Source organism: Chionomys nivalis, chromosome 23 (genome assembly GCF_950005125.1).
Source record: "Chionomys nivalis chromosome 23, mChiNiv1.1, whole genome shotgun sequence".
Classification (NCBI taxonomy): domain Eukaryota; kingdom Metazoa; phylum Chordata; class Mammalia; order Rodentia; family Cricetidae; genus Chionomys; species Chionomys nivalis.
Window position 1 is genome coordinate 27,438,079 of NC_080108.1, and position 26,080 is coordinate 27,464,158.

Consider the following 26,080-nt stretch of genomic DNA (forward strand, 5'->3'; position numbering starts at 1 on the left):
GAGACCCGAGTCCTGTCTGCTTCAGGGTGTACACAGACCTACCACAGACCTGACTCCTGTCTGCTTGGGGCTGTACACAGGCTGATGTAGACCCGAGTCCTGTCTGCCTGGGTCTGTACACAGGTGATGATTGTCTGCACTTTTCCTGAGTTCGAATGGATGTCTCACGGCTTCTGGAGTTTTAGCAGTCAGTGTACTTTCACTTCTTCAATCCATCTTTATTCCTTCCCATTTATCTGGTTTTCCTCTGGGCCATTCCACCTTGCTTTAGTGCAGGTTTTCTGATGACAAATTCTGCTTCGACTGCCTAAAATTGTCTTTATTTTGCCTTTTATTTTTTTTAACAGAACATTTTCTTGGTGTAGAATTTTAGACTGGAGATTGATTTCTTTTGAGACAATTTTTTTATCATCATTTCTGTCAGAAGTTGTCTATCAGACTCTGTAGTTTCTTTGAAGGTATGTGTGCACATGCAATAGTGTATGTGCAGGTGTGTATAGTGTGTTTGTACATGGTGGTGTGTTTGTATGTATGTAGGTATGCGCAGGTGTGTGTATGTTTGAAGGTGTGAGTGTGCATATAGGTGTATGTATGAGTGCAGATATATGTATAATGTGTGTATCCAGGTGTATGTGTGCATGGAGATGTGTTTGTGTGTATGCAGGCATGCATGCAGGTACGTGTATGTGTGAAGTTATGAGTGTGCATGCAGGTGTGTGTATGTAGGTGTGTGCATGGAGGTGTGTTTGTGTAGGTGTGTGTGTGCTGGTATATATATGTGTGTGCATGCACGTGTGTATATGTGTGTGCAGGTATTTATGCAGGTGGATGTATGTGCAGGTGTGTGTGTGCAGGTATGTGTATGTGTGTGTATGTGTGCAGGCGTGTATGCTGGTGTATGTGTGGTGGTGTGTGTGTGTGCAAGTATGTGTATGCATGTGTGTAGGTGTGCCTGTGCAGGTATGTGTGTGTGTGTGTGTAGATATATGTGTGCTGGTGTGTATGTGTGTATGCATGTGTGTTATGTGTGCAGGTGTGTATGTGCAGGTATGTGTATGTGTGTGTACATGTGTGTATACAGGTGTATATGTGTGTGCATGTGTGTGTGTGTGCAGGGGTGTGTGTGTGTTTCCATTACTTTGCTCCTTTTAAGATGTTTTTCAGCAGCCGGGCGATGGTGGCGCACACCTTTAATCCCAGCACTCGGGAGGCAGAGGCAGGCGGATCTCTGTGAGTTCGAGACCAGCCTGGTCTACAAGAGCTAGTTCCAGGACAGGCTCCAAAGCCAAGAGAAACCCTGTCTCGAAAAACCAAAAAAAAAAAAAAAAAAGATGTTTTTCATGTTTTGTTTTCTCTTTGTATGTGGTTGGTCAGCTTGGTTTTGCTGACTTTCTTGAGGCATTTGTGATTTTGTTGTTTGTTTTTGTTGTTGTTTGTTTGTTTGATTTTAGAAATTCCCAGACACCCTTTCATATCTTTTGTTTCTCTGGTTTGGCTGTGGTTTGCGTGTACCCTACAAGACTTGGGGTGTTGAACTTTGACCTCCTGTGAAGCTCTGAGAGTGTGCAAATTTAGTTTGATTATGGCCTGTAGAGGCTTTGGAGAGGTCATCACTGCTAGCCAATGTCTCTAAGATGATAAAATGCTAGTGTCTTCATAACTAGGGGAAGAAACCGGAACACGCATGAGCTACCTACCTCTTGTCACATGATGTGTCTGCTGTCTTGGGAGTGTCAGCATGAGAGCTATCAACAGATTCTCAAGTTTGTGCCTGTAGAACTATAAGCAAAGTAACCCTTCCTTCTCCCTAGAGCCACCCTGCCTCAGATGTTTTGTTACAGTAACTGCTGGTGGGGTATTGAATGCCCCCAGGCATCCATATTGTTAACACTTGGTTTCCTAGGGTATGTTGGGAAGTGACAGAAACTTTGGGATTGGCATAATGTGGTACTAATTCAGAGGCTCTTCTGGGACCCATGCTCTTCTCCTTTTTCTCTTTGCTTTTCTCTGATGGGGTGAATGGTTTATTTCTTGAATATTCCTGTCACAGTGTGGCATGTTGGCAGAAACCAAAGAAATGAGGCCACTTGGTCATGGAGAAAAACCCCCAGAACTATGAGCTAAATAAACCCTTTCTCTGTAGAAGTGATCTGGAGTGTTGCCATGGTGACATGATGCTGCACAGAAATAAAAACTATTCTTTTTCTATCTGCAACTTCATCTCAGCACACACACAGGTTTTTTCACTGAGCCTTTGATCTCAGCAGTGCGTAGGATGGAACCCGGTGCCCTGAGCATGCTGGACTCTCAGGATGGAACCCTGTGCCCTGAGCATGCTGGACTCTTAGGATGGAACCCCGTGCCCTGAGTGTGCTGGGCTCTTAGGATGGAGCCCCGTGCCCTGAGTGTGCTGGGCTCTTAGGACGGAATCCCGTGCCCTGAGCATGCTGGACTCTTAGGATGGAACTCCGTGCCCTGAGCATGCTGGGCTTTTAGGACGGAGCCCCGGTGCCCTGAGCATGCTGGGCTCTGCTGCAGAACTGCACTCCCAAGCCTAACGCTTCCCTTCCTTTTTATGTTTTTGTGTGGGTTTGTGTCTCAATTGTCCCGTCTTCTGGTTTATAAGAACTGCCTTCTGCTATGTATAATTTTTGTTTTGTTACGCCCACACGTTGCATTATTCATTTCGGGAATTAAATTTTTTTAGTTTTACTTCTATTTTTTTCGAAGATTATATTTTCCTGTGGAATTCTTATTTTCATCATCTTGTTTATCCTCTCAGTTTTTTTGGGCACGATAGTAAAAAATCTGTTTTTAAATTGGTCACCTCGCTTCGTTTTCTGGACTCTCTGGTGGCTGTCACCTCCCACCAGGAAGGCTGGTGTTGTTTCAAAGATGGCTAGATCCCTGATGAGGGACAGGATGGCTCTGGCGTACTGGGATCCTCTCTGCTATGTCGCAGCCTCACCGTCTCGTGTGCCCCAATTACGACCGTTTTCTTCATGCTGCTTTTCAGTGGGATTTTACTAAGATTTCAGTACTTGACCTTTAGATTTGAAAACTGTCCCAGCGGGAAAACGACTGTACTTGGACTCCATGCCCCACCCTGTACCCTGCTGTGATCTCCCCTACGCTCTCTTTCTATGTTGCAGAACCCCAGATTGCAGGCTGCTGCTGGGGTCCAGTGTCAAAGCCTCTGGGACTTGATTTCTGTATTTTCTCTAGCTTTTCCTTTTCTTCCTGGAGACACAGACACGCTGTGAACTTTGTGCTTTCTGGACAGGCAGGGCTGTAATACCAAGAAATGCTTATCAGAAGCAAGGGTCCAACGGGGCTCCGTCCCGCTGGATGCTGCAGTTGCCTATTTGTGGTCAGCAGGTAGGTGAGCCACGGTGAACCAATAAAACTAAGTCACATGCCATTGATATGCCAGGCTCCTGAGGTGGCATCTGCTTTTAGCTCGAAGCTGTGGGTGATCCATCAGGCTGGTCTCTGGGTCCCTGGAGAGGCTGGCCACCTGTTTGCTGCTTCTTGAAGGATTGTACTTTATGACTTTTAGAGATTTGGGGAGGGATATTTCTATTACATGTCGTCTTATGTGGAAAGAGCTGTTGCTGGGAGCATGCTGTATGTGTGGAGGTTTCAGGCATGTGTCACATCATCGCCGCACATTCTTGCCTGTGTGGTACACAGCTTACACTCGGAGTAGATACAACAGCCATGTCTTTAGAGCCTGTTTGCCGTAATTTCTGAATAAGTGATCTCAATCATTGTTCTAAAGTGTTCTGAATTTGCTTCTATTCTTACAACCCTTAGCGTGACACATATTATCCCATTCTGATGTGGGCTTTTTGGGGGGGGCAAAACATAATTGCTTTTGTGGAATATAGCCCCATCGATGGTATAATCAAATATTAAAAATAGAATTACAGAGGTTTACAGAAAATGCAATTAAAGAAGCATGAATGCCTGTGTCTTTGCTCCTATTCATAACGTTCCTTTCGGATTTGGGTTATTAGAGAAAATCCAATCTTGGTCTGAGAAAATTTATATGGGAAGCACTCGTGGATTTATATCTTCAAGGTAATATGCACCCACTTATCTATCATGACCATACAAAAGCCCCTTTTTAAAACTCAGATTCCTGCTCGTGAGCCTGGAGGTTTAGTGTAGACTCGCTCCCATTTGGAATTACTTCTGTGATGTAGCTGGGCAAAACCAGCGTTGACTCTCCTTGGAACTCATGGAGCATCTCCACGTTGACGTCATGGTTTATGAGATCTGTGTCCTTGGACGCGTCCTTTCTCTCTTTGGAGATCTGGTGTCTCTGTAAAGTTGAGGTCTAAAGGATACGCGTCATGAGGACTATGGCTGAGCTGTCCCTTGGGCTCTGCTCAAACAAGTGCTCTCTCTCCTAACCCACACTTCTGGGTAGTCATCGTCATCTTTGGAAGATGAGGCAAAGTGTCACAGCTGTAAAGAGTCTGGTAGAAGAGCGAGATGGCTCTGGAGAAGTGCATTGTGGGTAGGGTTAATTGGCAAACTTAAGTCCCATGGGTCTTGGATGCTGTAGCATTCAGGGTGTTGGTTTGGATTACAAACCAGAGAAACAAGCAGTGGTGTACGAGAGATAATAATCTGAAACACAGTTTGCTCTAGCAGATAAATTCCTGGGAAGAAAGGAAGTGAGTTGAAAGCTATGAGCACGGACAAGGAGACATAGCTGCCAGGTATATCAGCAAATACCAGGCTAAGAGTCTGGACTGACACCAAGAGATTCACCGGTGTGACCCGTGGACATGAGTCAGGACGGGAAAGGCAACAGGGGCAGAAGACTTAAATAAAGGAGTTGGCTATCTGAACAAGAACTTTAGGAACCTGGAACTCTCAATAGTGTAGAAAAATAATTTTTGGTGACTGGGGGAGGGATTTGGCTTGTTGTTTCATTTGGCAACAAGAAGAAGCCCAAAAATCACAAATAACAAATGACCTCACTAAATGAACAAGAAACAGGCACAGTTGCCTAGACTTGTCAGATAAAACTGAGAACAAAAACAAAAGCAAAAAATGTAGTGATATTTTGTTTGTATTTAACAAATAAAGCTTGCCTGAAGATCAGAGTTCAGAACTAAACCATTAGATGTCAGGGAGTGTTGCACACACCTTTAATCTCAGGACTCGGGAGTTAGAGGCAGACAGAGCTCTGTTGGTTCAAGGCCACCCTGGGCTGCACGAAATTGACTCAGTCTAAAAGAGAAACAGAGCTCACACAAAGGTGATCCTAGCACATGCGATCCCACGCCTTTAATCCCAGCACCAGGGAGATGGAAACAGGAGCGGTATGGCTGGGTGGAGAGGGGAATATAAGGCGGGAGGAGATGGAAACTCATTGCAGTCTGAGGAGCAGCGCAGTCTGAGGAGCAGCGCAGTCTGAGGAGCAGCGCAGTCTGAGGAGTAGTGCATATTGAGAGGAGGGCACAGTCTGAGGACAGGATCGCCCTTTGCTCTGAGCATTGGCAGAGGTAAGAACTCTAGTTGCTGGTTGCTCTGCTTCTCTGATCCTTCCGCTTTCACCCCCTGATAACTGACTTTTGAGTTTTTATTATTATTATTATTTTTTTTTTTTGGTTTTTCGAGACAGGGTTTCTCTGTGGTTTGGAGCCTGTCCTGGAACTAGCTCTTGTAGGCCAGGCTGGTCTCGAACTCACAGAGATCCGCCTACCTCTGCCTCCCAAGTGCTGGGATTAAAGGCGTGCGCCACCACCGCCCGGCTTGAGTTTTTATTATTAAGACCAGTTAGAATTTGTGCTACACACAAACCGATGGACACACTGTCCGGCGTGCATGCCTTCACGCTATGGTGGAGAGACTGGAAGGAAGGAAGGGTGTAGAAAAGCCTGGTGCATCTCCCAGCTGAATGCCAACAGTTGTTTTACAACCAGACACAATGCTTCCCTAAGAAAGGTTCACTGCATATACCACACAGTTACAATTCTATACTTTATATACATCTAACAAAATAACCGCAAAATGGTTAAAGAAACTTAATTACATTGGGATTAAATCTTCTGTCAGAGGGAGAAATTATTCTGAAATGTTCTTCACACTGTATATTCTTTTTTTTTAATATTTATTTATTATGTATACAATATTCTGTCTGTGTGTATGTCTGCAGGCCAGAAGAGGGCACCAGACTTCATTACAGATGGCTGTGAGCCACCATGTGGTTGCCGGGAATTGAACTCAGGACCTTTGGAAGAGCAGGCAATGCTCTTAACCACTGAGCCATCTCTCCAGCCCCACACTGTATATTCTGATCACTGTTTCCCGCCCGCCAGCTCTTCCCAGCTCCTCCTCAGCTCCTCCCCAGCTCCCAGTCACCCAGCTGCACTTCCTTTCTTTCCCTTTGTCTCTAGAAAACAAACAGGCAAACAAATGAGCAAAATAACCCAAAGAAACCAGATTTAGCAAAACAAAACAAAACAAAACACAAGAAACAGACACATAAAAATACAAAACTGGAAACCATAATATATGAGCAGGTCCAAACATTTGATGCATAAACCTGACAACCTATGTGCCATCCAGAACCAATTTTTGAAGGAGAACCAGCTCCTAAATGTTTCTCTGTCTGTCTGTCTGTCTCTCTCTTTCTTTTTTTAAAATAATTTTATTTTATTTGATTTATTTATTATGTATACAATGTTCTGTCTGTGTGTATGCCTGCAGGCCAGAAGAGGGCACCAGACTTCATTACAAGTGGTTGTGAGCCACCATGCGGTTGCTGGGAATTGAACTCAGGACCTATGGAAGAGCAGGCAATGCTCTTAACTGCTGAGCCATCTCTCCAGCCCCCTGTCTCTCTCTTTCTGTCATACACACACAATAGTCATACACACATGCACACATTCACAAATGCACACTCCCATATAAATGCACACATACATTCATACATGCACACTTCCCCCCACATGCATTCACACTCACACACATACATACATACAAGCGAGACATTCACATAATCAAATACACAGACATTCACACTTGCACAGACATTTACCATACATCCACATCCACACACACACTCATACCACCATGGCACACACAAACGTGCACTCACATGTACACAGCTTACAAACACACACAGGTCAAGAGCCCATATTTCACTTCCCCACTGTGGAGTTCTGAACACTCTGGTTATGAACCAGATTTCATACCTCTCGGTGTTTCCATTTGAGATGCAGAGCCTCAAAATTTAACTTCCCATGGCTGCTTTCTCTGGAAGGTTTTGGAGAATATAGTCCCAAGGAATTAGCAAATAGCAGAAGTAGAAGCACAGAGCATGTGTCAGCATGCACTCTAATGCTTGGGAGGGAGGTCGTGAGTTCTAGGCCAGCCTAGGCTACATAGGTAGAACCTGTCTGAAAACAGTCAAGAAACAAAAAAGTCAATGATTTAAAAAGTGCTTTAGTCCAGGAGAGAAGGTAAGAGAATTCAAGGAGATGGGGGGTGCCCAGAAAATGTACTGTCTGCTCCAACATGGTGTGTGTGTGGAGGGAGGGTCTCAGGTCCATTGGTGAAGTCACCATGAATACTGGACATGGTGTGTGTGTGTGTGTGTGTGTGTGTGTGTGTGTGATGGGGGTCTCAGGTCCATGGGAGATGAATGCTGGGCATCATGTGTGAATGGGGGTATCTTGGGTCTGCAGGAGAGCTCACCATGAATAGTGGATGTGGTGTCTATGTGTGCGGGGCGTGTTTTAGGTTCATGGGAGAACTCACCATAAATACTGGACATGGTGTGTGTGTGTGCGGGGGAGGGTCTCATGTCTGTGAGAGAGCTCACCATGAATACTGGACATGGTGTGTGTGTGTGTGGGGGAGGGTCTCAGGTCTGTGAGAGAGCTCACCATGAATACTGGACATGGTGTGTGTGTGTGTGGGGGGGGGTTCTCAGGTCTGTGAGAGAGTCCACCATGAATACTGGCAGATGAAAAAGAACAAAGCTATTAGCTGCGGTAAAGTACAGTAGTGGAATTTTAAAGGATATCCTAAATGCTTTTAATTATCATATGCTCATGGCTGTTATGAGTGGTATTTTCATCTTCACATCGTCAGCGCGGAATGATGAAATAGAAACCGGACTGCTTTTCAGCTGCGAAAATGTGGGGGCCCATTGCTACCAGCGGGAGCGGGGGCACTGGGAAAGTGAGGGCCCCCAGCTTTCACGAAGTGTCACGTTTAGAGAATTGTAAACAGTACAGCCACGGTTGTAAGTGGCTGTCTTTCTGGAGAGCAGCCTACCTCCTCAGACGGTGATAAAAGTGACTCAGATCAGAATGACGACGTCAGCCTCCCGTACCTGTGAGCTTCTCTTGGGCACTCTACTCATATGGTTTTACTACCACTTCTTTGTGGTTCCAGGCGCTCAGAGACTAACAGCAGGCGACTCTGGGAGTAAATAAGACTTTCATTGGAAGAGCTAACTACCGTTGAGCCTCTAATATAACGGGAGCGTGAACTGACAGGGTATGAAATCCTGATCGCGGTGTAGTGAGAAAAGACGCCTGTCTGGGGAAGCTGTGCTCCTTCCCTTTCTGTTAGTATAACGAGTAGCCCAAGGCTGAGTAATTTATAAAGAAAAGAAGTTTCCTTAGCTCTCAGTGCTAGAGGCTGAAGGGAAGAGTTATGGGAAAGGGAGAGCGAGTGGTTAGAGCCTCACTGTAACGGGACTCTTCTACAGCACAGAGAATACAGAGGCTCAGCAGAGCAACCTCTGTAGGACTGGCCTTGTGGTCCCATGGGAGGTGACAGCCAGGCGTGGGCTGCAGGGTAGCCCCCAAAGTCTGCTGTGAGGTTGTTAGTATGGCACACCTCGGGGGATTGGTTTGTGAGGTTTGGGTGGATCAGACAGGGGAACCGAAGATGCTGAGGTTCTGGTAGGCTGATGGGAGGTAGAGGATACCCAGGGAATGTTGATCATAGGAGTGGGGTGTGGGCGGATAGTGATACAGTTGGCCTACTGGGCAAACATCCAACAAATCGCCCTGGGCCAGGTTATGTGGAGGCTGAAGGGTGGAGCTGGAACACTAGGGGTGTGAACTCTCCCGGGATACCTCTATGTGGAGGGGGACAGAGCACACATGTTAGAGGGTGAGTGCTAGCTGAGGAGAGGCTGTGGAGGTGGGGGTGAGGAGGGAGCCATGGGAGCCAGGGCAGCAGTTGGTACCAGAGACAGGGGCTGATGAGGACTAAAGCGGGGGTATCTGACTCAGCCACCCAAGGCTACTGCTGACTGAGCAGATACGGGGTTCTGCAGGAGGTGGACCACTGCCTATTGCTTGGTGGGAATGGGATTGGGAAGGGAAAAGAGCCACCACAGGGTGCTAGTACCTTGGTTGGAAGGGAAGGCACCCTTCATGTCACTAGCTTGGCGTAAATCATTGAGTCCTCCCCACTCTGTGTTAGGCCTAGAAGTGTCTAGCTTTCTGGTAGATATAGGCAGTGAGTGACATTTGGGGGCCAAATAGAGTCCTCTGTGTCCCAGTGAGGAAGGAGAGTAGGGAAGAGTAGGCATGGAAGGTCTTACACAAAAGGCTACAAAGCCAGCAGAAGAGAAAGGAGAGTTGGCAGAGAAGAAGGCTGGAATCAGCCAGTCAAAGTACTGGCTGGAGCCCCCTGTATACTTAGGAGATGGTCTAGAGTGTTATTATAATAAGCAAAGCTCTGGACCCTGGGAGGAGATTTCAGATGCTAATGAGACATGGGGTGCCTGGAGTTGTGTGCAGAGCTACAAATACAAAGATGTGCAGGAAGCCTGAACTCTGTAAATGACTCCAGAGCCATTGATGTGTCCTTGGAAGGCCCCATCTTTTGTACAGTTCGGTTCCACTCATTCTTTCTTAACCAGTTCTCTTGTCTGATTCCTAGATTGAGGACTTGGGACCCCTCCAAAGGCATTCACTGAACCCCAGTATCCACAAGCATCACCACCAGCGTGTATCATTTCAATATAAGTCGTGATTGGCGGGAGTGATTGATGGAACTCAAGAATCACTCCGGGGTGCCTCCTTGCTGTAAGCAAGCGCCCCTCCCCCCCCTCACTGCCCTCTTCTTCCCTCTGCCTCCTCTCAGAGCCTCCTTAGGTGAAGGACAGCAGATGTGATGATTTACTCAGAGGATAACATCTGAGTGTCAGCTGTCAGAATACAAGATAGTCAGGAGGGAACAGGCTAGCCTGGGTGGCGTAGTTAATCTCCCAAGTTTCTGGGGCCATTGTGAGAACTGGAGAATCTAGTCCCTGGTCACTTTACCCCAGGGGACGAATTCCCACATTACAAGCCAGCAGGGACCCTGTCAGGAGGTACCCTTCCCGTCTAGAAAGCTTTATTTAAAAACAAAACCCAGAAAAGTTACATTAGCAGAGTGTGGGGTGATAGGTTCGATCCTCATTGGCTCATGTCTAGGGACTTTTCAGAAATTTTATTTTCGAACGTCACCTGTTGCTTGCTTGTTAAGTTTTCCTATTGGCTGAGGAAATTCTGTGCTTATATGTACTTTCCAGGTGGCTACCCTATTACTTTTGCCCCCAGCCATTTCTGAGAACTGGGATGTTTTACGGAAAATGGCTTACACAAGACACAAACAAGATGGAGGTGGAGGACAAAATGAAGGAACTTTGGTTCTTTACGTAGATATAAAACCTCAGCGTCTGTCTGTGTTAAAATCCAGGCAAAGGTAGCCTCAGGAAGCAGGCCTGCCTTTGGAGTAGGCGCATACAGTGTGAAGTTTCTAACTTCAGCACAGTGAGCCCTCCTTGGGTCACTGGGAAATAAAGCAGCATCCTTTGCTCCAGACAGCTTCAGTTCCTGCTGTAACTCCACTGGAATTGAAAGTTGATGTGGGTCGGTGAGTCTGCTCTTGTAATTATAGTCTGCTTGCTTTTCATTATACATAATGTGATTTTAATGGAATTAATGTTCTGTATAAACAAATACATTGTTTTTATTGTTGTGCAAAGAAAGAGGCTTCTAAAATGAGAGAATTAAAATGCTCTGCAGTTTACATAACATTCTTTTCTGAACAGGGTAATGGGACCACTTTGAGCTTCCCATCTGACACTGGGCTTATAGGGTGGTCATGGCCACCCAGCTGGCACCATTCCAGGCCATTCAGGTCTTCCCATCCTGACACATACCTATTTGGTCAGCCTGTCAACCCTTGCCACCACATACTGGTGATCTAGTTCCCTGTCTCTTTATGTGGAACCCAGCCCTGTCTAAGTGCTTTTGCTATCTGGCTCTGACTACCACATTTACAGGAAGGCTTGGATGTAGTTTTTAGTTTGTTTTTGTTTTTCGCCCCCCCCCATAAGTTTTCATCCACCTTGGAAAATAGAACCAACTACCAACTACCATTGACTTTGGTTTTAATAATGTCTTTTTTTTTTATTGTATGTAAACCAGAACTACAAAAGAGAAAAGAGGAAGCCAAGCACACTGTCCAGAGGTAGTGAGGACAGGTTTGAGACACAGCCCTGGCATTTCCACCTGTTTGCGTGTTGGTGTCCATACGGACAGACTCAGCAGGAAAGCGAGCCACTTTCCCAACCTCTTGTCTTTGGCTTTTCTTTGTCTTTCACCAACTGTGAGCATGTCTTGGGGGCATTAACTATATTTCCAAACTATGATTTTGTGGTAGCAGTGGTGAGGGATGCAGCAAAGAGCAGCATTCCCCTCTTGCTAAGCACCCAAGTTATTTCTAGTTCTCACATTTAATTCTTTGGCTAACGCCAGCAATTATTGTATATATGTGTGTGGTGAATGTGTCTGTGTGTTTGTGTGTGGTCCGTGAGTGTTTATATGAGTGCTGGGGATCTGAACTCAAGTCCTGATCTTTGTATGGCAAACACTCTATCAACTAAGCCATTGCCCCAGTCTTAGGACCAGCTACTTTTAAAAGTAGCATTATGGGAGCCAGGCGGTGGTGGTGCAAGCCTTTAATCCCAGCACTCTGGAGGCAGAGGCAGGCGGATCTCTGTGAGTTCGAGACCAGCCTGCTCTACAAGAGCTAGTTCCAGGACAGGCTCCAAAGCTGCAGAGAAACCCTGTCTCAACAAACAAACAAAACAAAACAACTAGAGTTTACAGCAGGAACTGAAGCTGTCAGTTCAGAAAGGGGCAGGCCTCCCATGGGCATCAACAAAGCATGGCTCATCAAGTTGAGGCAGGACCAAGCTCCTTCCCCTGCATTAAGGCTGGGCAAGGCAACCTAGTATGGTTCCCAAAAGCCAGCTCCTGATCCCACTGCTGCTAGGGGCCCCACAAGGAGACCAAGCTACACAATTGTCACACAGGGGCAGAGGGCCTAGGTCGGTCCCATTAAGGCTCCCTAGGTGTCAGTGCAGAGTTCCTGAGCTCAGGTCAGCTGTTTGTGACTTCCCCCTTGGCTCATATAATCTCTTCCCTCTCTCTCTTCATCAGGACTCCTGGAGCTCAGCTCAATGCTTGGCTGTGAATCTTTGCATCTGCTTTTATCAGTTACTGGATGAATGCTCTCTGGTGACGTTAGGAAGTCACTGATCTGAGTATTGGAGATGGTCAGTTCCAGCACCCTCTCAACTAGGAGTCCTTGCTGGGAGTTTCCCTGCCACCAGGTTTCTCCCTAACCCCCAAATGCCCCTCCATCCGGATGTCTCTTTCATTACTCTCATGGGGCTGACTCTCAAGCCTGATTTTTTTTTTCTCTCCAGGGAGACTCCCTTGGAGAAAACTCAGTTTTCATTTGCAAGCATTAACTGGAGATAGTTTTGGGTTAGGAATGGGGACGTGTGTCTATTCTTCCAGCTCTAAGATTACATCTGATGCAGACTCATGCGGGATCTGTGTATGCTGCCACAGTCTCTGTGAGTTCATATGTGTGCCAGCCTTGTCATGTCTAGAAGGTCTTGTTTCTTTGATGTCCTCCAGCCTCTCTTACCTTCTTCCCACCTCCTCTTGTACAGAGTTCCCCTGAGCCCCGAGGGAAGGGATTTGATGGAGACATCCCTTTTAGTGTTGAGTGTTCCAGGGTCTCTTCACTCTCTGCGTATTGTCTGGTGATGGGTCTCTGTATTTGTTCCCATCTGTTTCAGGAGAAACCTTCTCGAAGTATGGCTGAGCAAGGCATGGATCTGTGAGAACAGTCATATTTGGTTATCCCCTAGGACCTTAGCCTGTCTTGTCTCAGGTTCTTGGCCACCCAAACAGCAATGGGTATGGGTTCCATCTCATGGAGTGAGCCTTAACTCAAATCAGATACTGGTTGGATGCTCACACAAGCTTTGCACTACTGTTGCACCAATGTATCTTGTAGGCAGGTCACTCTTATAGCTTGAAGGGTTTATAGCAGAGTTGGTGTTTACCTTTCTCCTATGGCAGAGTGCAGAGTACTTTCCAGTCCTATGAGCACTAGTAAGCAGATCTGAAGGCTTTAGTTGGCACCGGCTTGACTTCTCTGTGTTCAATAAGTTGTGTAGGTCCACCTGTCTGCCTTTTGCCAAAACTTCACCAAAATATTGCTTATCTGATAGGTACAAATGTTTATATCATTGTTCTAATGTTTTAAACTTTGAGGCATTTGAAGTAGGCTGGCTCTTAGAGGTTTATTCTCTGCTCAAAATACACCGCCTCTTTTTAGAGTTCGGCTAATTTTTCTACTGAGTTATTTTGTTTTCTTGTTAATGTATACAGACCTCTTGTGAATTAAGAAAAATAATCTTTTCTACTATATCTATTATTAATTTATTTCTCCTATTACAGTTGTTTGGGGATTTATATTCTTTTAAAATTACAAATTTGCTTTTTGCCTCTTGCCATAAATAATGGCACAGTTAACATCTCCTCCAAACTCAGTGTTTTGTTCTCCTTCAGGTCTGCAGGTCGGTGAGGACAACTCCACTGTGCACTAGGCTTCTGCTGGAGTCTGTGCCACAGTGCTATCCCAGGACTCGGGCTTAGGGGCTGCGGATGTGCATGAGGAGGCCAGAGTGCACAGCCTTGGGGTGGCAGTGTGGTCCTGCTTCCACCCGGCACGACCAGGCAAGGCAGGGATGGGAACAGGCACTCCACCCACTGGCACATCAGAGCACAGACTTGCACCTTCCACAGAGACAGGTGGCAGCATTTAGTCACCCCCACTAGTGTTGACACACCACAAACATGAAAAGTTTGAACACGTCAATGTTCTCTGTTGTGACCCCTGGGGCTGTGTTATGTGTATGGCTGACTTCAAGACGGTTTTTAATTTTTTCCCGTTTTCGTCGAGAACATTTAGGCTTTCATCTCTGGTTCCTCTGGAATTTGCTCTCATATGAAGATTAGAATAGAAATTATGTTTTGGGGGCTGGAGAGATGGCTCAGTGGTTAAGAGCACTGACTGCTTCTCAAGGACCCTGGTTCAATTCCCAGCACCCGCATGGCAGCTCACAACTGTCTGAAAATCCAGTTCCAGGGGATCTGACACCTTCACACCAATGCACATAAAATAAAGTTAAATAAACCATAAAAAAAAATTAAAAAAAAAAGAAATTATGTTTTGTTTTTTTCCAAGAGACTTAGCCGATTTACTTTGTATTGCATGGATCATTTTTATCTCTTTTAAATATTTTAATTAGAATCATGCAGAATATGTACATTACTGAATCCCTTCTATCTTAAAAGGGAATGTGTTGCTTCATCTAATAATAAAACTTCTTTTGTCCCTCAGTTTAAGGCAGTGGTTCCCAACCTTCCTAATGCTGTGACCCTTTAGTACAGTTCCTCATGTTGTGGTGACCCCCAACCAAAAGATTATTTTCATTGTTACTTTGTAACTGTAATTTTGCTACTTTTATGGATTGTAATGTAAATATCTGTGTTTTCTAATGATCTTAGGTGAACCACGTGAAAGGGTTGTTCAGTGCCCTCCCAGGGGTCGCAACCCACAGGTTGAGAACCGCTGAAAAGCTTTCTTGGCATTGTTCTTGCTCTACTCCTGTCTTGCCTCTTTGCTTGCAAGTCTTGTAAATGGAGTTTTAAATTTTATTCTTTCCCTCCTTTACTTGCACACATATAGGAAAGCTGTAGCTGGGGTTTAAGCACTCGGGTCCTCACACAGTTTTCTATAACAAACAGGGACAGTAAGTTAATGACTAGGTTGTCATGTTTCCTTCCATGCGTGGACACAGCAGTCACACATACCTATGAGGACAGTCACAGCAGAGTTAAAATGTAAACACATGGCAGGTGTCCAGCATGCAACCAGAGCTCAACAAATGTAACTACAGACATAGTATTTCAATATCCTAATTTTTACAGCGGATAGTAAATACACCGGACCAATCCTTCCTTTCTGCCTCCTCCCTCCTTCTCTTCCCTCTTTCATAATTCTCAGAGATTTTTCAGCAATCCACATCTCATCTCATCCCCTCACTTCCAATTCTCACAGGATTCTTCTTCGCATACCAGTTTATCAGCTCCCTGCTTCACATTTTTGCTGCCGTATGTCTGAATTCCACAAGTCTAGTGGCTCAGAACACCACAAAGAACATTTCTGAGTTTCCATGGGTCAAGAGTCTGGGAACTTTGTGTCTCGTCTTCTGCGTGGGTCTGAAGGCTCTCCAAATTCTTGCGAAGGTCATTCTAGCAAGTTCAAACATAAGCTAGCACAAGAATAGAAAATAGGACTTTTTTAAATAGAAGAATGTAATGCTTTAGTAAAAATGTTGGAAATTTGAATTCAACAGTACTTTTAAAAGAGTAGAGCATGGTGAGGAGGTTCATATCTGGAGTGAAAAGATACTCCAAGGAGGAGGAAGTACATGAATTAATCATTAGTGTTCGTGAACAAATGCGATTATTCAGGAGATGCAAAAAAGACAGTTGATAAAAACTTAATGATAATGATGTATACTTCGTACTCTTGAAATTCTTCTGAACACACTGGTGTAACATGCAGAACTGTTGATGGGCTGGAATACCCTGCCCCATGTGGACATGTTTATTCAATGTTACTCCCTGCATGTGGGCAGGACTGTGGCTGAGATGGAATCTTTAAGTGGGTGACACTGACAAATGGGAAGGATTTCATCATGTCCAGTCACAAGTTCTTATCCATAGGGGTTCACTGTGGGAAGTGTGCTGGTGGGCTGACTGTTGACGGGACATCATGGAGTGTGCTCACACAGACACGTGTGGAGCATCTTAGAGTGTGCTCACACAGACCCGTGTGGACCATCATAGAGTGCGCTCACACAGACCCGTGTGGACCATCATAGAGTGCGCTCACACAGACCTGCGTGGAGCATCTTAGAGTGTGCTTACACAGACTTGCATGGAGCATCATAGAGTGCGCTCACACAGACACGCGTGGAGCATCATAGAGTGTGCTCACACAGACCCGCGTGGAGCATCATAGAGTGTGCTCACACAGACACGCGTGGAGCATCTTAGAGTGTGCTCACACAGACACGCGTGGAGCATCTTAGAGTGTGCTCACACAGACACGCGTGGAGCATCTTAGAGTGTGCTCACACAGACCCGTGTGGAGCATCATAGAGTGCGCTCACACAGACACGCGTGGACCATCATAGAGTGCGCTCACACAGACCCGCGTGGACCATCATAGAGTGCGCTCACACAGACACGTGTGGAGCATCATAGAGTGCGCTCACACAGACCCGTGTGGACCATCATAGAGTGTGCTCACACAGACCCGTGTGGAGCATCATAGAGTGTGCTCACACAGACCCGTGTGGAGCATCATAGAGTGTGCTCACACAGACCCGTGTGGAGCATCATACAGTGTGCTTACACAGACCCGTGTGGACCATCATAGAGTGCGCTCACACAGACCCGTGTGGAGCATCATAGAGTGTGCTTACACAGACTTGCATGGAGCATCATAGAGTGTGCTCACACAGACCCGCGTGGAGCATCATAGAGTGTGCTCACACAGACACGCGTGGAGCATCATAGAGTGTGCTCACACAGATACGCGTGGAGCAGGCAAGGCACTGTATTTGACTTCTTTTTGTTTCTTTGATTTTCCTTTAATTTTGTGTGTGTGTGTGTGTGTGTGTGAGAGAGAGAGAGAGAGAGAGAGAGAGAGAGAGAGAGAGAGAGAGAGTATCACTGAGTATCCTGGACTGGCTTCCAATTCCCAGTCTTTTCATCTCAACCTTCCCAGAGCTGAGATTACAGGCATGTGCCCACATGACCTCTTATGTGCCTATGTGACCTCTTGATCTAGACCAGCCAACAAAGCAGCTAGAACAAAGCTGCTGCTACCATCACTGTGACAAAATGTACAGCTTTTTTTTTTAAATTAATGGGTGTGCATTCTAAAGTAATGATTAAACAATATAGAACATTACACTCTAACCAGCATCACTCTCAATATGTCTTTTTTTTCTGCTAATGCCATGCTTGTTTTCTTACACTTTCTCTGTAGCATAACCTAAAAATCAGAAATGGTGATGCCTCCTCCAGCAGTTCCTTTATTATTCAGATTTCAGGAATTTTTTCCAGTTATCCTGTTTTTTTTCTTTTGCTTTCTTCCTTTTCTTGTGTGTGTCTTCTCATACTGACCACTTCCTCAGACTGCACTGAGCTCCTGCCTCCTCCCACCTTACATTCCTCTCTCCACTCAGCCATATCGCTCCTGTCTCCACCTCCCTAGTGCTGGGATTAAAGGTGTGTGATCCCAAGTGCTGGGATCACCTTTGTGTGAGCTCTGTTTCTCTTCTAGACAGATTCAATCTTGTGTAGTCTAGGGCTGCCTTGAACGAGCAGAGATTTCATCTGTCTCTGGAGTCCCGGGTTAAAGGTGTGTGCCACCACTCCCCCGGTCTCTAGTGGCTTAGCTCTGCACTCTGGTCTTCAGGCAAGCTTTATTTGTTGAAACACAAACAAAATATCACTACAGATAGTTGCTGGATGAGAAAATGTCGGTTTTCTTAAATGGAATGGTGCCTGGTATATCAACCACATTCCATGGCAATCCCTGTGGCCAGGAGTAGTACACAAACTGGACTTCATTTTTTTTTTTTTTTTTTTTTTGGTTTTTCGAGACAGGGTTTCTCTGTAGCTTTGGAGCCTGTCCTGGAACTCCCTTTGTAGACCAGGCTGGCCTCGAACTCACAGAGATCCGCCTGCCTCTGCCTCCCAAGTGCTGGGATTAAAGGCGTGCGCCACCACCGCCCGGCCATTTTTTTTTTTAAGAGAGAACAAAAATAAAAAGTTAGGTGGATGGGAAGATAGGAGGGGGGGATCTTTAAGGAGTTGGGAGAAGAGGATATATATTACATTGTACAGAATCCTCAAAACATTCAAATATAACTTAAAGTAAGTAATAGAGATGGCTGTCATGGACAGGATGATGAGGGAGGAGAGGCAGAGGAAAAGGAGTCTTCAGAGAAGAGCCTCAGAAAAAGGAAAATATCTGACCTTAATATCCTTTCAAGGGATGACAGGAAAACCTATGCCGTGTAATGTAGTCTGGGACAGCCTACATGACAGGAGCATGGGGGAGCTGGGTGTAGGGTGGGACCACAAATTAGAGACTGTAAAACCACAGTGCAGATCGCTTTTGAACTCAGTTTCAAAGAGCTTGGGAAGGGAACACAGCCTGAGTTCTGTTTCTGTGAGATCTGGTTCCTTAGAGTGACAGGAGCCATGATAGCACATTGAGGGCTTTCCTCGGGACATTATGAGCTCGGTATAGTGGTGCAGTCCGCCCCCCGCCCCCCCCCCCCCGCCCCTGGTTGGGGGGGTGGTGGCTGGGACCACAGACTGGAAGTAGCTGGTAGCGAGAGAGGCTGTTTGAAGAGTGAGTTCAGGAGAAGACACAGTCACGGGCAGGGCTGGCATGATGGGAGCCAAGAATGAAAGACGACACAGCTGAACAGCCTTGGTTCGCGGCTGAGAGCCAGTCAGAGAAAGGCGCACAAAAGAGCATGAAGCCGATGCGGGAGGTCTATCCCTCTATGTGATATGGCTTGAGACAGAGCTGCAGTCTGAAGCGCTGTGGCTGTTACCGCTCACTAGGCATCACTCATCCCCGGCAGCTCACTTGCTCTGTTTCTGCAACAGCTTCCTTCCCCAGGCACGGAGCAAACGCGGCTTCTTGGGGCTTCTTGGCGGCAAGCTGACTCTGCGGTAGCTGTGGGCACACCTGCCATGTGTTTGGGGAAAGTAATCGAATTGGCTCTCATCTAACTTCTACAAGGACGCCTTCCACTGCTTAAAATGTTGCCTCATCATTTGCCTCTGAATCGGATCTGATGATCTGAACAAAATTCTTGATTGTCGGCATCAAGGGAACATTCCAGCATTAGGAAGACAAGATCTACAGCGCCTGTGTACTCCCGGCCTATCTGGCCGGAAGTGGTACCGTCGGAGGAAACCACTTTGGGCTCTAATAGGGCCGTTACATTCCTGACAGTCTGTTCCTCTCTTCATCGGCTGCAGCAGGAACTTCTGTCTCAATTCTAATTTTATCTCTGGCGACTTCTATGTCGGGCAGGGAAGCGGAAAGAGCGAGTTGGTATCCTTGTAACTCGACAGCCTTGACAGGGGAAGCCTCCCCTCTCCGAGTAGCATCCTGCCTCGCCCATTTTTTGCCTTTTCTTTCTACAGCTGTTTAATTATATGTTACTCCTCTCTGACCTTCTGCAGTTTCCCCGATATTCTTGGCAAATTGTGGACTTTGAGTAACAAAATGTGCCAATTAAATGGGTCAGCAGTTTCATGGTGTGGTGATTTCACAGCTAGCTTGGTTCACAACCCGTTTTCTCGTAGGCATGATATCAAATAAACCTAGCGACCTACTGAGCCCCCAGAATGTGCCACAGCTCCTTCCTAGATGCTGGAGTTGGACAAAACTAGCTCAAACCAAGACCAATAGTCAAGGAACAGAGAATCCAAAAGTCTTTTCTGTTGTGCTCTGAGGGATGGGTCTCTCTACCCTGGGTCACAGGTGTCCCAAAAGAGACCCCTCACCTAAGCTTGAAAATCTTTCTCTGAACTGTTCTGGCATGGCCATGCTGTCCTGGGAACTGACCCCAGTGTATCCGGAGACAGGAAGCCTGCCACTTCTGAGGAAGCATGGAGAGAGAGCGGGTAGATGTTTAGAATCCAGCAGCCCACTCCAACTAGAGTAGCATGTGATGTGTTGAAGTCTCAACCTCTTGCTACTGGGAAGTGGTAGCTGTGAGAGGTCATGTGGGAAGCCCTCAGGTGGTTGGGCGCCAGATCTTGAAGGATTTTGTGGGGCCTCCTTCCCTTCCCTCCTTTGCTTCCTGGCCCTGAGGCCTTTCTTTCTTCTTTACACACCTTAACCCTTAACCATGCTGCACTGTCCTCACTGCAGGCCTGGGGCAGCAGAGCTAGCCAGTGGCACACCAAGGTCTCCAGAACTGTGAGCCTGTGTAAACCGTGTGTGTGTGTGTGTGTGTGTGTGGTATTTGCATGAGTATGTATTCACTGGTATATGTTTATATACATGTCTCTGTGTGTGCACAGACATGTGGGGAGGCCAAAGGTCAGCATCAAGTATCTGCCTCTCACCCTCCACCTTTGGAGACCACAGACTCACTGAACATAGAGCCCATCAACTAGCTAGACTGGCTGGCCAGGGATTTGTCTTTGCCTCCTCCTGCCTCTCAATACTAGGGTTACAAAGGATGTACCTCCAAGCTCAGCCTTTACATGGCTACTGAGGATTGAACTCAGGTCCTGCTTGTTGCCCAGCAAGCCTTTTACCCACTGAGCTATTTTCCTACCATCTCTCTGTGCCCCATGTAAGTTAACTAACTCAGATGTTTTGTTTTGCTGATACGTATACTACATATTAATTAACTATTGCTACTATACTGTAGCAGAACCCCATGGCTTAGATAATGTATTTTTTTTTCCCTCACAGTTCTAGAGGTTACAAAGACCAAGGCCGAGGTGCCAACCCTCATGAGGGTTATCTTCCTGACTTGTAGACATTCCCCTGTTGATGGTCACAAGAGCTTTATTTGGTACATGTGAAGAGAGAGTTGGAGGGAGGCAGAGGGAGAGCCCCCTCCTCCTAAGGGCAGTTTGTCATAATAGGCAGAAGCGAGTGAGGAAGGCTAATGTCTAGGCATAGAGGAAAGCAGAGGACTTTCTAATGGCTGAACGTACAGATGATTTCAGCCCAGCCCTGCCACCTCCTGACCCTTGAACTCTATAGTGAGCTCAGAAGATGTCTTGCTGGGAATTTCCACTCAGCCCGAAGAGGAGAATTTGGAGGCGAAGGAATGGAATTGGAGTTTGAAATGTCAAGCAGGAAATGGTGGTAGGACTAGAGAAATGGCCCTGGGATCGAACGTTGAAATGACTTGAGACCAGGGTGTCTATCTGGTAATGATAGATCTGGCCTCACTGGCTGGTGGGGATGTTTGGGTCTTGGCTAGAAGTCAAGTTCTAGAGACCTGTTAAGGAATTAGACTCAGATGTCCAGAGAGATAGAAGCCAAGGGTCTCTCCAGCATTAGAGAGAGAATACCAGGAAAAGGATGCTGGACAGCACACGGAGGTTGTGGTTAATTGTCAGTGCTGACTGAAGGATTCATGTGCGTAGACTAAAGCCTGTTGGGTGTAAGGTCTGGTTCTGCTGGCTGCGGTCTGTGACTGTAGTGGTTTGAATGAGAATGACCTCCAGGGGCTCATATGTTTGAATGCTTAACCATCACTAGGTAGACTATTTGGGTAGGAGTAAGAGGTGTCATTGAGAGTGGGCTCTCATGATTTAAAAATCCACACCAGGTGCCCATTGTCTCTCTCTCCCTCTCCCTCTCCCTCCCTCCCTCCCTCCCCCTCTCCCTCTCCCTCTCCCTCTCCCTCCCTCCCTCCCTCCCTCCCTCCCTCCCCCCCTTCTCTCTCCTCTCCCCCTCTCTCTTTTTCTCCCTCTCTCTCTCCCCCACACCCCTGCCTTTGAATCAGGCTGGAAAACTCTCAGCTAAATTGCTCCAGCACCATGCCTGTCTGGTTCCCACCATGATAATCATGAACTAACCCTCTAAATCTGTAAGCAAGCCCCCAATTAAATGCTTTCTTTTGTAAGAGTTGCTTTGGTCCTGTCTATTCACAGTGATAACTAAGACAGTGACCAAGCAGACTTTGTAGCTGTATTAGTAGTATGGTCCTCACAGGTCTGTTTGGCCCTTGTGGAGTTCCAGGGATAAAGCAGCCAAGACTTCCAGCTGGGCTGTTGGCTGCCTGACCTAATCCCACAGCGGTAGGTGTGTGAGGTCCATCTTTCCAGGATCTCATGTCCAAAGAGCTTATTTATGATAAGACCTCCTGAATAATTAATTGTCTCCATCAGCAAGCCAGAGCCTCCTTCCCTGGGTCTTTTTAGATATTGGGGTGGGCTGGCGAGATTTAGGCATGAGTGGTCAGGCAGAAGTAGCATGGTTCTGGAAAGTTGAGCTTGTAAGAGGAACACCAGGCCTGGAAGGTGATGGCTTGAGATACATTTGGAATGTGTTGAGTGGGAGAACAACAGGTACCAGGAACAGAATTCACAGATGCTGAGATACCTAGCAGACAGCTCTGGGTTGTGGAGGTTTCTTAGGGAGTCAGGGATTAGGATTCTAAGAGGATGCTGAGGAGAGCAGCGTGGAAAACGGGAAGAACACGAGTGATGGGGAACTGCAGAGCCTGGAGTGGCGGGATATCTTCGGAGGATAGTCCTTTGATGGGCAACATGGGGCAGCACCTTGTAGCACTTGGCGACTTCTCTGTGACCTTGAGAAGCTTCTATTAAGTTGTGGAGGCTAAATACAGATGTTAGATGGGAAGTAGTTTAGTCTCCATAGTCGCTGGTTTTTCCTGGACCCAAGGAGACCAAGAATATGTGAGTCAAGCCAGTGTCTTCCCTGCTGAGTGCAGACTTTAGGAAACGGTGGGCCTGGAGCTAGACAAATATGCGTTTGAGCAGTGGTTTTCAAAGGTACAAACACACAGTGCATCAGTGTGATAAAGATGACATGGGAGAGGAGAAGCAGGGGTGACAACAGGAGCCGGGGCAAGAATAAAGGCAGGGCTTTGTCAGGAAAGGGGTGGGCTGCTGTGAGCCGGTGTCTAGAAAGTTCCAGAGCAGTCTAAGGAGTTATTGTTTATTATCAAGACAGGAAACTTTGCTGGGAATACAGACTGGAGGGAAGGTTGTATGGCGCGCAGCCACCTCACTTCAGAGTGGCCTTCACTCCAGGGGTGTCCAAGGGTGGCCTTTCTGTGATTTTATAGGACTCAGCTGGATAAGTTAGAGGACTGGGGAGCACTGAGCAGCTTCATGGAGCGTCTGTAAACCCGACTCTGACATGCTGTGCAATACTGCACAGGAAGCAATCTGCTCTGTAGCACGTAGGTTTCTCGAACAGCCAGGTCAGTGTGGCCATAGGCTGTCATCATCTGGAGTGGAGACCCAGCTCGTGAAAACACCACTCTTGTACGGATTTCACATGTCCTTTTATGAGTGGAACAGGTTGAAGCTAGTCTGAGAGGTTGCCAAATGTCTCACCTCCCTCTGCTCGCCTTCCTTCCAGGTGCTGTTGTCTGGACTCATTGGCGTCGTCTCCTGGAAGAGGCCTCTCTCACTTGTGGTAAGTGGCACCTGGAACTCCGGGTGGCCTTGGACAGTGCTTTGCCTGCGGAGGAGTGAGTGTGGCAGAGGGAGCGGCAGCCAGCGTTCAGCTGTTGGCAGGAGCTGGTGTGCAGTGCTTGTTATGAGCTGGTGGCAGACTTTTGTACCTAGCGTCTGCTTGCGTGCTGATGGGCTCTCAAGAACTGGCTGTGCATTGGCACGCTGTTCTTCCCAGCATGCCCCTTGAGTGATTCCTATGACTGTCCTACCACATCCTTTATCTGCTGGCTTTGATGACATCCCTCGAGGATATTCTGAGAACAAAGACATTTTGAAAGTCTGGATGCCGATGCTTTTTCCAGCCACTAAGATCTGTTTATGTGCTTTTGAGATATGTGCATGTGCAGATACTCACACAGGAGTATACAATCAGCATATATTCTACCAGAGTTCAAGACATGTTAGTTTGGGGGAACTTTAGAGGTTGCATGGATAAAACATTTTTTCTTGAGCGGAATCATTACTGGGCAGGGTGAGGAGGCATAGACCACACCAGGGATGGGAAAGGATGATGGTCTTTCCCTCTGAGAAGTACCCCAAGCATCTCCATGTGTATTGATCTGCAGCCTGGTCTTCTCGGTGTATGCATTAATATATTGATGTGTCCATGTCAGAGCCTTGATGGGCACTGAACAAGGCAGTGTGGTTATGTCCGCCTTTTGTATTAATCAATTATTTAAAAATCTTGTTTTAAGTGATAAGGCTGGGAGATAATGATGCGTACTAAATATTAATGGAAATAGGAAAAAAGGAAATGTGTTTGTGGAAGATACTTCCTTCATGAATGTGACTGTGATATCCTGAAATGGTGTCGGGGGAGACTTCAGTTAAACTTCCTCTTGTGTAGTTCGGTTCACAGAAGAGATTTCCTTAAATGTTTTAATATAGAACATTTCAAACGTGCAGAAAAGTGGAGGGAGAGGCTGGCAGAGTGAATCCTGGTCCCCTCTCCATCCAGCCTCAAGAAGAACAACAAAACACATCTGGTCTTTCTTTTTCCTTTCGTATGCTCTACGTTCCGGCTCCCAGCCCTTCTTCTCTTTCTTGGATGGATGACCTATGGCAACCCCATCATGGGGACCAAGAAGCTGGCTCTGTGTAGGATGGGTTGGCAGTGCACACACTGGCTGGGGACCAGCCGTAACTTCTGAGCTGTCCTTAGCAACGGAGAGACAGTCTGTTCCATTCCTCCACATACCCCCACAGGACAGACAGATTAAGACCTTGGATGCCGATGCTCCTTAGGATGGATGTAGAAACATACATCTTTAGTCACCCAGCCACCTGCTTCCCCCACTAGCTCCAGGATGGAGATCCTCACAGGGTGGTCAGGATGCAGGTGCCTTAGTTACCTTATGGTTGTGGCTCAGATGTATTCTGGGAAAGCTGGAGAGGTTTGTGGAGCTCACACGGGGAGAAAGGGATGGCAGCAGCTGGGCCTGTGGAGGCAGTGTTCCAAGAGCTGGTTCTCGGGGCCTGCTGGGTGATTAGTGTAGGACCAGCTGCTCTCTGGAAGGTGCTCGCATTCACCTTGCCTTGATTGATCGCCTCCCAGGGCCCAGCTGGAGGATGAAGGGCTTCGCTAGGGAAATGCTAGCCACTGTGCCAAACCCCAGATTCTTAGTGGCTCTATGCAGTGCTGATTTACTCCCATTGGCTCTCCAGTGCAGATGCTGCCCTCGACAGATACTTTCTCCACAGAAGGTCTCAGAAAGATTGTAGGTCTTAGTATTTGCAGTCTTCCTATACCCTATGCCTGGGGAGTCTCTGGGGTTCATGGGAGGTGGAGTTGGGTCTCCTTGGCCTAACAGTTATGTGCAGTGTGTGTATATCTCACGGCAAGAACTCGTCACCAGGCCATTTCCGATTACAATGGAGGCTTGCAGGTGCTGCCTGTCTGGACAGACACTTCCCAGAGGCAGCCACACACTGTGGAGCAGGGAAAGTTTGGGTGGGGGCTTCTTTGTCTCTCCCCTAAGAACGTTCTTTTGCCTGTGCAGAACCCATGAATACAGAGACCCAACTCTACATACCTACATATATATATATATCTATGTATCAGAGAGGAATGACTCGAAAACACAACACACAGGATGCATTTAGCTAGTTTCTGCCTGCTTGTCTATTTGGTTATTTACTTTAAAGAATCTCATAAGATTGTTAACAAGGCCCAAACCCGCAGCCTGGGCCAGCAGCCTAGCACCTCAGGGGAGAATGAGAGCCACTTGCTTTTGAACTTCAGTTCCTTCTCTTTAGAGGAAGTCATTCTTTCTTCTTGCGGGGCTTTCAACTGCTTAGATGAACCCCTATGAGAAGCCCCCACATTAGGCAGGGCATTCTGCTCTGTTCAGTGATTATTGACTTAAACGTTCATTTCATCTTAAATA

General features: G+C 46.8%; 1 protein-coding gene across 1 annotated transcript in view; it reads left to right on the top strand.

The window, feature by feature from the left end:
- The window catches only part of Entrep2 (endosomal transmembrane epsin interactor 2), a 391,900-nt gene that overhangs the window by 151,046 nt on the left and 214,774 nt on the right, over nt 1-26,080 (top strand). Inside the window, exon 2 of the mRNA XM_057756120.1 lies at nt 23,596-23,652. Within this exon, the coding sequence (XP_057612103.1) occupies nt 23,596-23,652 (57 nt within the window). The remainder of the gene's footprint in view (nt 1-23,595; nt 23,653-26,080) is intronic.